The 16,066-nt window shown below is 41.4% G+C and overlaps 1 protein-coding gene across 2 annotated transcripts in view; it reads right to left on the reverse strand.

Annotated features, from left to right (window-relative positions):
- The window catches only part of ULK4 (unc-51 like kinase 4), an 898,798-nt gene that overhangs the window by 295,855 nt on the left and 586,877 nt on the right, over positions 1 to 16,066 (reverse strand). For both annotated transcript variants that reach the window (XM_089672503.1, XM_089672504.1), the window contains exon 32: positions 8,675 to 8,780. In XM_089672503.1, coding sequence (XP_089528629.1) covers positions 8,675 to 8,780 — 106 coding nt within the window. The remainder of the gene's footprint in view (positions 1 to 8,674; positions 8,781 to 16,066) is intronic.

Here is a 16,066-nt window from a genome sequence, read left to right on the forward strand (position 1 = left end):
CTCCCCAATGGGACACAGATGGTGAAAAAAAATCTGACAGGGGTTATAAACCTTCCTTGCTCTATCCAAAATAGGAAAAAAAGTTTTACCCATAGTTTACTTTAAGCCTTGTACACACCAAGAGAATATCGGATGAATGATCATCAGGTTTTTTTTGCATGCTAGTCTCACATTGAAAACGAAGAGGTTACTAAAGTTACAAAAATTATTGTAGAGCAGAATACAACGTTCCGTGATAATGTTACATATTGTATTGTTTTGTAATGTATTCTTTCGTTTCCAAGCATGCGTGGTCTTGGTCACTCGATTATTTTATGGACAAACACTGCGCTGATTACACGAAAATTGTTCTGTTATCTTACAAGAAAAATTTTTGTGCTTGTCCCTTAGGATACTTTTGCATGAACTGTCAAGATCGGCTCTCGAAAGCTGTGTTCCAATGATCGGATTATCTTACGATTGCTCCAAAAGTGGTATTTTTCATTCAAAGTTCTCATTGTGTGTACTAAGCATTTCAGTGTGTGGATATTTTCAGCCTGCACAATATTTCCACATAACCATACGTAGGTCCTAGTTTTAGGTCTATAGAAGCACAGAGAACACAGTCACATGAATATTTCTTTCTGCTCAAATGGAAATCTACAGTTGGGGGTTTGTTCTTAGATTTCTTTTTATGATTTGTATTAACTTTAAATGCTAAAAACAAATGCTTTTGAAAAAAAACACAGTTATTCTACTGATGGTCAGACCTTCTTTAGTGTTCTCAAAACTCCCTGAAGTGCCTATAAGTGTACCTGTAACCAAATCCACAGAAATTGTATTTTATATGTTAATACAGACTTTTTGAAAGGTACTTCTCCCTTCTGAACCTCACAATTCAATACTGGGCTTCTAAATAACCTATAAGAAGGATCAAAGCATTGCCATGTAAGAGACTGGAAAGGGTGCCCATTTAAAAAGACTATGTCACTGGGCAGAAGCTAGGAAAACTTCTGCAGGTATAACTTACCTACATGTAGACTTAATTACAAATACCTGTGGTAGCCTTCTAAACCTTCTTGTTACAGCCAAATCTCAGACTGTTTGTGATGGTGCCAAAGGTTGCCTGCCCATTTCTACCTTCTGCACATTCTTATGGGCCAGCTAGGCTCCGCAGTATAGTAACGGTCCAATGTTAGGTGGAATGTTAAATAGTTGCAAAAGTTTAAAAGGACACGATAGTCCACCTAGTTCAACCAATAGAATAAATGAATACGTGGAGCCAGGGCTTAGGGGCAAACTCAAACACTACCAGAAGCATTGAAGCTTTGTCTGTCAAAACAACCTGGCTTTCGCCTGCTGTGGGAGGCTACTTTAGGTATCTCTGCAAGGTGTCTAGGTGCCCACCTTCAAGCCTACAGCAGTTTGCCCCCTTTCATGCCAGTGACAGAGTTTCTTAAAGTGTATTTCCACTTTTTCTGTCAAATTGGGATGGCACCTGCTTTACATTCGTTACAGGTTCATATTCACATAGCATAACTTAAAAATGATTAACTACAGCACTGAAAAATCCTTCATTGTTTTCTTTGTTTATGAAGAGACCGGGGAACAGTGTTTGCCATAATTAATCCTGTCTGTACTGTACTAGTAGACCTCATTATCAATTTTAAATTAGATTTGGACATGGTCTGTCCTTCAAAGGATTTACGATTTTGAAGGTTTCATCATGCATTGTATGTTAAAGTGGTTGTAACCTTCAGACATGAACTATGAACATAGTATATCCCTCTATAGTGTGTACTTGTCTCAATCCAGAGCACTGAGTGTCATTTCTGTGTGTTGCCTTGTTCCTCTGCTATTTGCATGAGTAATTTCTGACAAGTTTTTCTTACACCAAGAAAAAAATGGTGACAAGGGAGGAAGCTCCAGCGCAAAGCCTGTGATTGACAGTCTCTACTCTGTTCCTGTGTGCTGTGTGAAGGGGAGTGTGCCCCTTCCCTCCACTGAGCTCCCAGCTCACCTCATTGAGCTCTGCAGAGTGCAACTTCAGCTTCCTGCCCCCTTCTTTTCAGAGCTGAGAGATCCTGTGTAAATTCTGCACTTTCAATAGATGTAGAGAAGAGAGGGCTGTGGTTAAACTGGTACAACTTATGCAGGAAGATTTGTGTCATCACTATGTATCACCTGAGGCCAGTCACTTTACCGGGTATATGTGAGGGTTTACAGTCACTTTAATCCATTCTCTCTGCCACCTCCCAGCCATTTAAGAGGTTCTAAATGCCGAGAGGTGGAGATGGGCATTCCGATCATGTTACTGCTGTGATTTGCAGTCACAATGGTCACATGATTGGAAAGTTCCCGCTCGCAACCATACATCGGGAGCTTTTCTGTCCCCACCAGTAAATGTGCTGGGAGCGCGCAGGGTACGCACAGAAAACTGTTTACATATATGCACACCTCCAGCAGGAGGAGATTAAAGTACAACTAAAGGCAAAACATTTATTTTAGATTTGGATTAAGTGGAAAAGTATTAGAACCCTTGTCAGGTTTATATTGCTGTCTGTGCCCTCATTTGGGAGATTCGCCCATTCTATTTGTCATGTTTACCATTATCATTGGACGTAAAAAAAAAATGCCAATATATTGGGGTGTCCCCAGAACAGTACCTGATGGGAAATCTTCTAAACAGAACACTAGGGATTCCCTCTCTTTGAGGGGACTTCCACTTCCTGTTTTGGTTATTGGACGTGAAGGGAAATCTCTCCAATGGGACCCAAAAAAACATACGTGGCAGAGGATATAACCCTCCGTTACTCTCAAAATGCAAAAAAAAAGATTCTATAGTACTACTTTTTTGCAGTATGCTGTGTAAATAAGATATCATATATGAATAGTGAGGTTTGACAGCAAAAGTGAAAATACACCTGTCACAATATGCAGGCGCCTGTCTCTTGACTGTCACGGTGTTTAGGCTCTCTTTGCTTCTCTCCCTCTCTGCAGCTTCCCCCTTCCTGCCCCCCCCATCCTGTCACAGCCCTTTGATGCGGACCATCCAAGAGGAGAGGTGTGACTTTCATCACTCCCCCCTCACCTGGCCCTGAGAAGCCCATATGTCCCGGGAGGAAGAGGGCGGGCAACTCACCAAGGAGTCCAGGCCGCGGCAGCCACACTGACGCCCCACGGCCCCGACACACAGCACAAGCACAGAAGTCTTCCCGGGGGTTGCGCTCCTCAGAGGACAAAGGCCGCGCTCCCGAGAGCACGGCCCGTGTCAAGGGGGCGTGCCTCGTTGCCGGGCGATGAGGCACGCCACCCCCGGTTGCTAGGGCGACCAGGGACGCTCCACACAGACCTTAAGAAGGCCTGAGGGGAGGATCTTGGACCTTGTTCACCGCTGTGCAGCTGCCAGGAAAGTCTGTGCTAAGGCAGGACTCCTGTAGCACTCTGCAAAAGACCTCAAAGGGCTATTATTGCCGCCCCTGAGCTGGGGGAATTATTATTAATACTGCTGCCCTGGGGTGGAGATCGAGGAGAATATTTCCACTACTGACTCTGCAGCAATACCCAATGCTTTGGAGGATTTTTACTACTGCTGATGCTAAGATTGGGAGGATTATTCCCCACGGACTACACTGCTGGCATTCAGGACTGGTACCTGTTGTTAGGACCCTCTGTTGTGTGCTGAGGTGGGTCACCCCCTGGACTGTCACCTGCTGTGAACCCGGGACCATCCCTGCCGGAGCTGTGAGTGTATGCACCCCTGTTTATTGAACTGTCCTTGAACTCTGCTCTCCTCTGCTCCCTACTTGGATTACAAATTGCTAGAGACTCTAACTTTGCCCCCTTGGGGACGGATTACACTTATTTTGAGCCCTCTCCTTGCTATTCCCCTAGACTGGGTAATACCAGGCTACCTGCAGACCCCAATTGAGTGACTGTCATTTCCTCAATAAAGCTTTGTGTGTTTATCATCTGCTCTGTGTGTTCTGTCCTGCCTACCCCCCCGTCACAACACCCAAAGAACAAACTTATCTGCATTGAATTTTACAGGACCCTGGAGAGGTACAGTATGACTGGCTGGTAGTAGGAGAGGTATGTTATGACACTTTATGGTTTATGCTGTTTAGAGAGATTTCACTTTAATGTACTGTATATTGCAATTAATAATTCAACTATAATCTGTAACATAGAAAAGCTATTTTATCACAGTATAAAGCATACTGTAACTGTCAGTTTGAAATAAAGTTAAGACAAGAACCAAAGGTTTTTAAGTGACGTGATGAAAGACAAATAGTTGCTTGGTCATCAATTCTTTTTCATTCTATGAACTAAAGTTTTAAAAGCCAGCTCACACAACTGGGATGGCCTGAGAAAATTCTGCATATGTAGCTACAAGAAACAATATATCCTACAAAGGAAAATGCCACAAAATGCTTACACTGTCCTTTTTATTAATGGGTAATCATACCATTTTTAGGGTATTTTAAGAGGGATAATGTACAGATGCTCTGCTGACTTCCACCATCCAATCATGTCCAAGCAAAAATGCATTTTTATTTTTTATTTTCCTTGCACACGATTGGGTATTTTTTGCAAAGTGTAGCTTTACCTCATTTACAATGCTCTGGAGCAACTGCACTTGTAGAGTGCAACTGCACTTTGCAAAGTGCACAGTCTATTTGTCTTTAGCAAATCAACGCCAAAGTGTATATACTGTAAACCCTAGCAATAAGCACTTTGGCCTATTAAATATATCACTGAAAATATGTTATGTTTATTTGATAAGTGCAAAAAATACCTGCTGATCATCTTACAAATCTAGAAAGCAGGTCATTTTCCATGCTCTCTGCCTGTTCTGACTGTTGGTAATAAAGGTGGGTTTACACGGGCAATTTTTTTGTTCAATCAGTGGTTTAAACAAAAAAGAAAAAAAAACCTAACAGATCCCATATCAACACAGTGATGTGAGATGTGGGGATCTCCCCCACTGTGCTATTGTATTCTGACAGGGGGGACTCCCTATTGCCACAATACACTGATCTGTGCTGCATCATTGGCTGTAAGTGCTGAACAAAGGCTGGTTTTCCTGCAAGACCAGCTTCTGTTTAACAGACAGTGGTACATATGTACCTAAAGTTAGATGGTACTTTTGGTACATGTGTACTTGGCATTGTTATCAGCTCTCTGTAGACTACAGAATACTCCTCCTTAACATGGATGGGAGAAGAAGAAGGGGAGCTGCTGTGTTGACCTGTACTAGGGTGACAATGCTGCTCTCCCATAGATACAGTACAATGAGTGAGTGTTGTCTCTAGAGATGAGCGAATCGAACCAGGCTAAGTGGAATTCGTTTCGAATTTCAGGAAAAATTCGATTCGCGGCGAATCCGAATATTAGCATACTTCGGGTGCGCGAATCGGATTTTTCCCGATCAGCCGGCAAAAGTGTCCCTGCAGAGAGCTCCGCTATTTCTGACAGTTCTCTGACAGTTCCTTCACATGTACAGCGGTTGAAACATTGTATCTATTTGTTTCCATTTAGGATACAGATGTTTTTATTCGGAAATAGATACAATGTTTCAACCGCTGTAAATGTGAAGGAACTGTCAGAGAACTGTCAGAAATAGCGGAGCTCTGCAGATACACTTAGCGGAGCTCTGCAGATACACTTTTTGCCGGCTTGGAATTCTTCTTATTTTCATCCTATTTCTTCTTCTTCTTCTTCTTCATCCTCATCCTCTTCTTCTTCTTCTTCTTCTGAGGATGAGGATGAGGATGAAGAAGAAGAAGAAGAAGTAGGATGAAAATATGAAGAATTCCATTTATGGAAACAAATAGATACAATGTTTCAACCGCTGTATGGAGTGAATGTCAGAGAACTGTCAGAAATAGCGGAGCTCTGCAGATACACTTAGCGGAGCTCTGCAGATACACTTTTTGCCGGCTTGGAATTCTTCTTATTTTCATCCTACTTCTTCTTCTTCTTCTTCATCCTCATCCTCAGAAGAAGAAGAAGAGGATGAGGATGAGGATGAAGAAGAAGAAGAAGTAGGATGAAAATAAGAAGAATTCCAAGCCGGCAAAAAGTGTATCTGCAGAGCTCCGCTAAGTGTATCTGCAGAGCTCCGCTAAGAAATAGCGGAGCTCTGCAGATACACTTTTTGCCGGCTTGGAATTCTCCTTCTTCTCATCCTTCTTCTTCTTCTCATCCTTCTTCTTCTTCTCATCCTTCTTCTCATCCTTCTTCTTCTTCTCATCCTTCTCCTTCTTCTCATCCTTCTCCTTCTTCTCATCCTTCTTCTTCTTCTCATACTTCTTCTTCTTCTCATCCTTCTTCTTCTTCTCATCCTTCTTCTTCTTCTCATCCTTCTCCTTCTTCTCATCCTTCTTCTCATCCTTCTCCTTCTTCTCATCCTTCTTCTCATCCTTCTCCTTCTTCTCATCCTTCTCCTTCTTCTCATCCTTCTCCTTCTCCTTCTTCTCATCCTTCTCCTTCTTCTCATCCTTCTTCTCCTTCTTCTCATCCTTCTCCTTCTTCTCATCCTTCTCCTTCTCCTTCTTCTCATCCTTCTCCTTCTTCTCATCCTTCTTCTTCTCATCCTTCTCCTTCTTCTCATCCTTCTCCTTCTTCTCATCCTTCTCCTTCCTCATCTCCAAGGGCATTTAAATTAAAGGTACAGTGTTCTGCACGAATATAAAGGCTCTCTGAAGCCTAGAAACCCTTTTTATAAGTTAAATTCGTAGCGAATAAATTCGCATCGAATCGAATTTCTTCCTCAAATTCGGCGAATCAGCCGAATCAAATTTTTGAATAATTCGCTCATCTCTAGTTGTCTCCTCAGGACAGGAAGTACCCTACTGTACAGATATTTCACGAGATGTAAAATATCTATTAAGTGATAAAGGGTGCTTCCAACATCCAAAGTGCTCATTCCTGCCCTCTAAACTAGCCACATATAGCCCAATCCTCCTCTGAGCACTATAATAGGCCATCGAATAGGGGGTGAAACCAAATTGCTTATAGATGCCCTTCAAATGTCTTTTTTCAAAGCAAGATTTTTTTGGGAGAAGTTCATAATCCACTTCAAATAAAGATAATTTAAGCCATAACTGGATTACATTTAGCTGCTAAAGCACGGTGTTTCACGAACAATTGCCGTTTTGTATAAAATACTGTTTTCACTTTCTTTTTAATCCTTTTTTGCATCACCTTCAGCCACTTTCTGTTCACATGAACTTACTCCAGCATGAGCTGCATGTCATTGCTTACTGATGGTGACAACGACAGACTATGCCTGCATAATGTGTTAGACCTAGTTTACACTAATGGTTGGGGGGCAGCAAAAACAGGGAGCAGAGCTGAATTTTTACCTCTCTCCCCAAGCTGTAAAAACAGCTGTACAAGGGTATACACATGCCATGACCACATCGCTTTGCATCATGGCACAGCAAAAATTATCTGCCTCATCGCATTCATGTACAAGTAAATGGGGCTATGCTGCAACCAAAAATGTAAGTGGGGTGGTCTTTTAGGGGTTAAAACAATAATAAATAATATTTTGGGCTTTTTGCTATTAAATATGTCCAGTAAAAAAAATTTTAAAATCAAATTTTGTCAAATTTAGGCCAAAATGTATTCTGCTACATGTCTTTGCTAAAAAAAAATCCCAATATGTGTAAATTAAATGGTTTACGTGAAAGTTTTAGCATTTACAAATGGCAGTATAGATACTGGAATTTTTTTTTTATTTTACTAATAACGGCAATCAGCGGGAACTGTGGGACTGCGGTGAGCATTCTGACACTGGGGGGAACTGACTTGGTGTCACTGACATTCCCAATGACACCAATACAGTGATCAGTGCTAAAAAAAAAGCAGTGAAACTGTACTAATGGCACTGGGCAGGAAGGGGTTAACATGAGGGGCGATCAAAGGGTTAACTGTGTGCTGGGAGTGTTTTACTAAGGAGCTGTGTCAGTGTGCTTCACTCTAAGCACACTGCTTTGGATGGCTGTGTTGTGCACAGACATCCAAAGTAGTGTGCCCGAGCTGACAGGGAGGAGAACTGTTAGTAAATAAAATAGTTCTCCTCCCCATTGGAGATCATCGGAAATCACCGGGCACCAGCGAGTAATCATTGGCCAGGACACAGTGATTGACAGCCGCGGCCGAAAATGGTGGTGCAGGTAGGGCGCGCACCAGGCTTGCGTGCACCCCCTACCCAGAAATGCAAAATCACGTATATATACGTGATTTTGCGCACCCGTGCCACCCTGTAGCAGTATATCTGCTATAGGGCGGACGGGAAGTGGTTAAAGAAAATTACAGCGCTGCAGATTGAAGGAAAAGTAATTTTTATAAACATTATATTACAATATGGCTTGGGACACATTTGTATATACTATGTTATTTTTTTTTTTACTTGCAATATTTTTTCTCACAAAAATGGAATTACCTTTACATTAGAAATTTGAAAACATTTTTTTAAATTACAATATCATGTCAAAGCTTATATGAGATTTTAGTGATTTAGATTAGATCTATTCCAACATTTATAGGCAATGGAAACTGTTGTTAAGTAGTTCAGAACTGCTTGAGTTATGTAAGCTGGCTTTCTGCTATTTTCAAGCTGGCTGTTTTTTCAAGGCATGAATTAATCAATGACAACACAAGTTAACCTCTACATTTTACCTACCTTGTTCATACAGAAGCTTCATATTTGTGTCTTTGTGTACCACCAAGTTGTATAATAAAGAGATGACATTTTGAATTACATTTCCCAGCATGTTATCTTGATGTGTCTGTATTAAACAAAGCAGAAAAAGTGAGTACAGAACACACTTCAAATGCATGAGCTTGTACATCCCTAATTACTGGCACACTTGTTGGAGGATTCAGCACATTATAAGTAGGTGGTTCAGCTAGAAGGACATATATCCCAGCTGCCACATGTACTTGAAATCTGTCTTATATAAAACTTGTTTCAGGCATGTTGCCTCTTTGAGGAAGATTAATGATTCTTTTAGTACCTACCACCAGTGGGTCTAATTATTTCTGAAGCATGTAAGGAGAAAGATTTATTTATAAACACTGACATGACAATATCCTTTATTCATGTTGGAGGGCCACATAACAAATGGAACAAAAAGGTATTAAAGTTAATCTATATAAAAACAAAAGAGGATGCTATTAAGAAATTCATGCTGGTGCCTTGATAAATGATAGATGGCAATGTCTGCGTAAAGTGCTTTCCAGTCTGTGTCATTAATTTGTCACTCAAGACAAATGCATTGTCTAAATCACAAAAAAGTAGGCAACATAAATTGTACCTTGTAACTACGCTGTGTTGGGGGAGACAAGCAAGAAATAACTAACATTTCCAAACAAGTGATCTGTAACAAACTCGCCATTTTCACTTAATGATGATATTAAAAGCAATTGTTAAAAAAGAAAAAAAAATACAAACAAAAACAAACATGTCATACTTGCTTTGTGCAGTGGATTTGCACAGGGCAGCCCTGATTCTCCTCTTCCCAGATCTCCCACTGATGCTCCTGGTCCCTCCCGCCTGTCATGTACCCCCAGAGCAAGCAGCTTGCTATGGGGGCACACAAGCAGGCTCGATCTCGAGCTGCTGCTAAGCTTGTCCTTTCACACACAGAGTTGTGGCTCGGCTCTGTCCCTCTTTCTCCCCTTTGGCTCACTGGCTCTGATTGATACTGCTGTATCAGCCAATGAGGAGGGAGAGTCCCCTGAGAGCCGAGGCTCTGGTGCACATCTCTGTGTTAAGCATTAGAGGGGTGCTGGGGGGCCACTGCACACAGAAGGATTTTTACCTGCATGCACAGAAAATGTGAGAACAATTAGCTAACAATTTTATGTCCTCTTACCTAACCAAAATAGGGGATTTGGATGTGTCTTTGTTCTTAGAGTAAAAACTGAACCCACCAATTTAACAGTTTAACGGAAAAGTGAGGCTGGCCATAGGTGAGTAGAACATTGTTTGAAAATTTGTTCACATAAGGGATAAGGATAAGTTCACCTTTTAACAAAAAATAATAAATTCACATTTCTTGCAGGTAAAAAAAATGTGCATTTACTATTTTTTGTTTTTGGACACTGGAAAGCATTGCACCAGCGATCAGCAGATTGCATACAAGGCAACGGGGTTGCGTGCATCCCTGTGTCGGCATCCATTAATTTCTACTGGGACACACGGCTGCACATTCACAGCTGCTGTGTCCTAATGCAAGTGCATGCGAGTGTGGGTCCCCGAACACATACAGGGTACCTTTGGGGACCTGCTGCCACATGGGCCTGCTTGTCAGATTAGAACACAGCGGCTGTGCCTGTGCAGTCGCGTGTCCCAATAGAAATGAATGGGACCCGGGCACAGGGATGCATGCAACACCTGTGCATCCCCATGCAGGTAAAAGACAGTCCTGCATAAAGGATGCATGTCTGCATCCCATTCGCATAGACCTTTAGAGTTACTAGTGTGCTTATGTTATTTCTCAACTGAACTGTCAAACCATCAAATGGCTGGTGTCATAGCTAATCACATGTGCAGCACCATGGAAATTACAAATCAAACAAGATGGCAGCTTCCTTGGCTGTAAAGGATAGGAGGGTTCAGTTCTGATTTATAGCCTAAAGCTGTGATGGTTTTGCAGTAAGATCATCCAACTATTAGTCATCATAAAGCTAGTTACACAAAACCTTTGGAGGCTATGATCCAGAAAAAAGAATGCATCTGCTTCTGTAGATCCTACATGACCTGTTAAGATGGATTACAACCCTAGTGAAAACCCTCTAGTATACCTGCTTCAAACTACAAACCCTAATCCTATGCTTTACCACCTTGCTGGCTGAAAAGCCATTAAAGTGGCTGTAAAGGCTCAAGGTTTCTTACCATCATGCATTCTATGCATAAAAGTAAAAATCCTTCTGTGTGCAGTAGCTCCCCCAATACTTACCTGAGCCCCATCACGGACCAGCGATGTGCACGAGAGCCCCGGGTCTCCAGGGACTCTCTCCCCTCATTGGCTGAGAAAGCATTGGCTCCTGCTGCTGTCAATCACAGCTAGTGAGCCAATGAGGAGAGAGCAGCGCAGTTGAGGATTTTGCAAGATAATGTTTAGATCCGCTGGGTGGGTAAGTATCTGAACTTTGCAGAACCCACAACCTGGTAAGCAGGGGATTAATAAAAAATAAGGGGGGGGGGTGATAATCCACTTTAAAAACTGAGGGATCTCACTGTATGCAGGTCAGCCAAACCAGTACAACCTTTTAAATATATATGTAAATACATAGTCTGGGAAATCTTAATTCCAGGAGGTTTTTCATTAATCAAGATGTCACAACGTGAAAATGTACAACCATTTGACAAGCCCTAAATATCAAATATGGCTAGATTTTTGGAAAATTATTTATAGGAAGGTGAAATAAGTCGATTGTCTGCAAATACAATGCTTGTGCCATATGCTAAAAACCAAACAGTTGTGCATGTCACACACAAACTTTGAAGCTAGCTATTTGTACTAATTCAACCTAGGTTCTTTAATCAGCTCTTAATATTAAATGTATGCAATAAATGCTTCTGATGAAACACTAGACTAGAAAAGGACCTGTAGGGTAGTTAAAGGGTAGTAAAGTGTAGTTAAATATGTATGTATGCATGTTTGTGAATATTTGGATGCACATATGTGTACATGTCTATGTATGTTATCCATGATGTTTTACGACTGTTAGGCTCATATTTTTAGCAGTCACAATTATTTTTATATTACATTATGTTTTATTGTTGCCCTGAAGAAGGGGGGGTTCCTTTGACCCGTGAAATGTGTTGGATGTCTTTTAACACAACATCAATAAATTAATTTGGACTCTTATTTTCTGGTCTGATGTTCCTTCCAAATATGCGCACTAATAACACACCAAACACTTACCCTGTTGACCATGAATAGCCAAATAAGAGGACAAGATCTTTAGTGCAGGAACCAAATGATTCTGATGCAATTGTGCTACAACCCTCTCAAACTTTCATATGTATTTGCAAATGTACACAATCAAATCCTCTGTATTTACCCAGAGTGTTCGAAAAAGGTTGGCTAGGTTTTTCACTGGCTAGTTTGAAAATGTGCCAGGGACCTTTTGTATTGTTGTTTATATTGCCCTGCCCATGTGTATATTTCCCTTATTTCTAATTTCAAACAGATTAGAACAGTTGCCATGGTTGCTTTTATTGGATGTGGCGCAGCCACACACACTGGAAATGTTTCAGATGCATCAAGGACCACAGTTATCAGAGGTGCCTTGGTGCAGCAGTATGGCTTCAACATGTATTTGAATGAATATATATATATATATATATATATATATATATATATATATATATATATATATATATATGTATGTATATATATATATATATATATATATATATACACATATATATATATATATATATATATATATATATATATATATATATATACATATACAGTCCTGCCTGTGAGAGCTGCAAGGTTGGTGGAAGCTGTAAAATTGTATGTCAAGACTGCCAAGCATTGTGAAGTTTGCTAGTCTAGTTAGGATGTGGATATGTGTAGTTAGTGTCTGGACACGGCTAGGATTTTGCTTTGGAGCTTTTGCCTTGTTTATTTTATGGAACACTGTATGGCACGTGTGTGACGGGCGTGCGTCAGACCCCTCTGTCAATTCAACAAACGCGTCCAGGGCCTTGCCTCGTAGCCCTGGTGTCAGGTACCGAGCCCATTGAGTTGGGGGCACATGGTACTGATGGCACGTTTTTTCAAATGACAGTAAATACGTGTCAATGTCACTATCTTTGTCCATCACTGGAAACTTGGCTGCTGTGCCCACGGTCTGAGAGGCGTCCCTGTGCTCTAGGGACCCGGGGTTCTGCACCTGTCGCTGTGGCGGAGCCTCACCATCTCCAGCTTGTACCAACGATCAGCTTCCCTCTGCACCGCCTCTCTCTCAGTCCGGCGTTCCGCAGCCTGTCAGCCTGGCATTCCACAGCCTCTCTGTCAGCCGCTGCTTGGCATTCTGCCACCTCTCTGTCAGCCTGGCGTTCCATGAATCGCAGGTATGCCTCAGGATCTGTCTCCTTGATGCGTTTCAGGGCTTCCTGCATCTGAGGAGAGTCTCTGCTGGTTACAGGCACTCCGGTGCTGGCCCGCTCAGGCGGTGGTGTGAAGATAATATTTGATGATACTCCAGTGTCAGTCTCTGTATGCCTCTCCAGCAAGGCCGTCTCTGAGCCACTGGGATCGAATGTAGAGGGAACCCTGTCATGGTCAAGTTCCCCCGAGTTCTGATCTGCTTGGATATCATACTCCAGTAGGTCCCAAATCTTCATGATTTTTGCGGCCGACGTCCATTTCTCGTGAGGTACATTTCGCCCTCAAATCACCTTTGCTCATTTTCTCATATTCAGCTTCACCAGGCATAATTACAAGCAAAGATAGAATAGAAAATAGAAAAAGGAAGGAGCTGTTGCTATATGTCTCTCTCTCTCTATATATATATATACATACAGTATATATATATATATATATATATATATATATATATATATACATACAGTATATATATATATATATATATATATATACATACAGTATATATATATATATATATATATATATATATATATGACAAATATGCACCGCTTGTTTCTAAGGACTGTGTCCACAAAGGTTACAATCCTTCAGTGTAGACCCAATTCCTAACACTGCACTGAAGCTCTTAATGCAACTATCCCACGTACACTGCCAACAATATGTGACGATCGCGCGTCAGACCCCTGACCTTCTCACCAAACTCGTGACCGAAGGACTAGCCAATCTAACACCATGATGTCACGGGCGTAACATTGCCACACCCAGCTGCACCCTGCACACAGATTTTCCAGCCAATTGGACCACAATCGCGTACCTGCAGCCTGGGAGCGTTTGCTACTGGGTCAGGTTAATTACGCAATTAACCCTTCACACTGCCACCACCTCCTTTTTATACAGAGAAAGAGGAAACTCAGCAATACACTAGGATGATTGGTTAATCGTCGGTATACCGCTATCTCCACAGACAGATTATAAAAAGGGTTAAACACTCATAGTAATGCCTTCAGCGGCAGGGATTCATAAGTCACATTAAAGAGCTATAGAAACAGTTCAACACTTTCAGAAAGTAAGATTTATTACTAAAAGGTCAAAAGGGTGCAGTAGAAATATTTACAGAAAAAAGATGTAACCAATATATATATATATATATATATATATATATAAATATACAGATCACAACAGCACAGCAAACAGATAACAGAAAGAAGTTTAGGCAAATAAACTTGCCAAATAGATGCCTGGGGTTAAGCAGTTTGAAGTCTGATGAGCTAAAAAGGGATTTCTGGTCTTGCACTCAGTTTTGTTGTTACAGCGAGATTCTCCTTTGCTTTCTGTCTGCTATATGTTAAAACGCAGAAGGTCCTCACTTCTCTGTCTACACACAAAACATAACAGCCTCTTTTTCTACTCAAAATCAACGGGGTGTCTCTTACAACAGAACCCAATTGCCTTATTTGGTAAAAGGATTGTTAGGCAGGGGCTCAGCATCATATACTGATTGCATTCCTGAGGGAGGGGGAAAATCGGAGGAGGGAGACTGATTTGGAATTTTAGAGAAATACCAAAATGCAGAAGTTTGGAGCAAAATGGTGAACCGCGCCTCTCCCTGTGTGCATGATTGTGACAACCTGTATATAGAATTCTGAACAGCACCAATAAACACTGCACTGTCTGTAAATACATCACTGGATTGGTATCTGTGCCTGAAACTGTGCTCAGCCAAGGGAGCTGCTTTGTACTTGCCCCAACTCACTATATATATATATATATTTATTTATTTATTATTTACTACAGATACTTATATAGCGCCATCGATTTACGCAGCACTTTTACATATATGTTGTATATTCACATCAGTTCCTAACCCTCAGGGGGCGTACAATCTAGGGTCCCTAACTTACATTCATACATACACATACTAGAGCCAATTTAAACAGGAGTCAATTCACCTACCAGCATGTCTTTGGAGTGTGGGAGGAAGCCGGAGTTCCCGGAGGGAACCTACGCAGGCACAGGGAGAACATGCAAACTCCAGGCAGGTGGTGTCGTGGTTGGGATTCAAACCAACAACTTTAGTACTAGCAGGCGGAAGTGCTAACCATTTAGCCACTGTGCTGCCCATATAGATATATATATATATATATATATATATATATATATATCTCTACATCTCTCTCTCTCTCTTTATATATATATAAATATATTACCGTGCATTCAAAAAGTATTCAGACCCCCTTCACTATTTTCAATTTTGCTATGTCGCAGCCTAATACTGCAGTTTAAAGAGAAAAAAAAATCACATCTACACTCAGAATAACAAAGTGAAAACAGAATTTTAGAAATGTTTGCAAATGTATTAAAAATGGAAAAACTGAAATATCACATTTCTCCCTATTGAGGAAGCCTGTTAATCAGGCATAACTCATATAGGGGCGTGGCTATGTCAGTTATGTCCAGGGGCAGACTGACAACTCATGGGGCCCCTGGGCAATAAGGGATCATGGGGCCCTTGCCCAAACTCAAAAAAGCCTATGAAAAAGGTACCAGGGGCATCTCATGGGGACCCCTACTGACCCCGGGCCCTCGAGCAGTGCCCGAGTTTCCAAATGGTCAGTCCGCCCCTGGTTATGCCATTCGACTGCCATCTTGAGGTTGGCAGAGTTAGTGGTGAGGAGGGAGCTGCCTACATTTTGTTATGCACTGTATATAGCACTCTGTGTGCACTTTTTTGTGCATGTCATTTTAAAGATATGATTAAATGCTTTTAAATGTACAGAGAGAGCTATTAGTCCCTATTATTTTTGCATGAGTGAATATTCACATCAGAGGAGAGTGGAGGAGACAAGGAATTGTTCTGGGAGCCATATGGTTTGTGGCCTAAAAGGGGCAAAAGCGCATTTGACCCTTGACTTGCAATCCTGGTCAATATTGGAGGTAAG

The sequence above is a fragment of the Staurois parvus genome, unplaced genomic scaffold (assembly GCF_062004578.1).
Source record: "Staurois parvus isolate SC_StPar_1 unplaced genomic scaffold, SC_StPar_1.0 ptg000130l, whole genome shotgun sequence".
NCBI lineage: Eukaryota > Metazoa > Chordata > Amphibia > Anura > Ranidae > Staurois > Staurois parvus.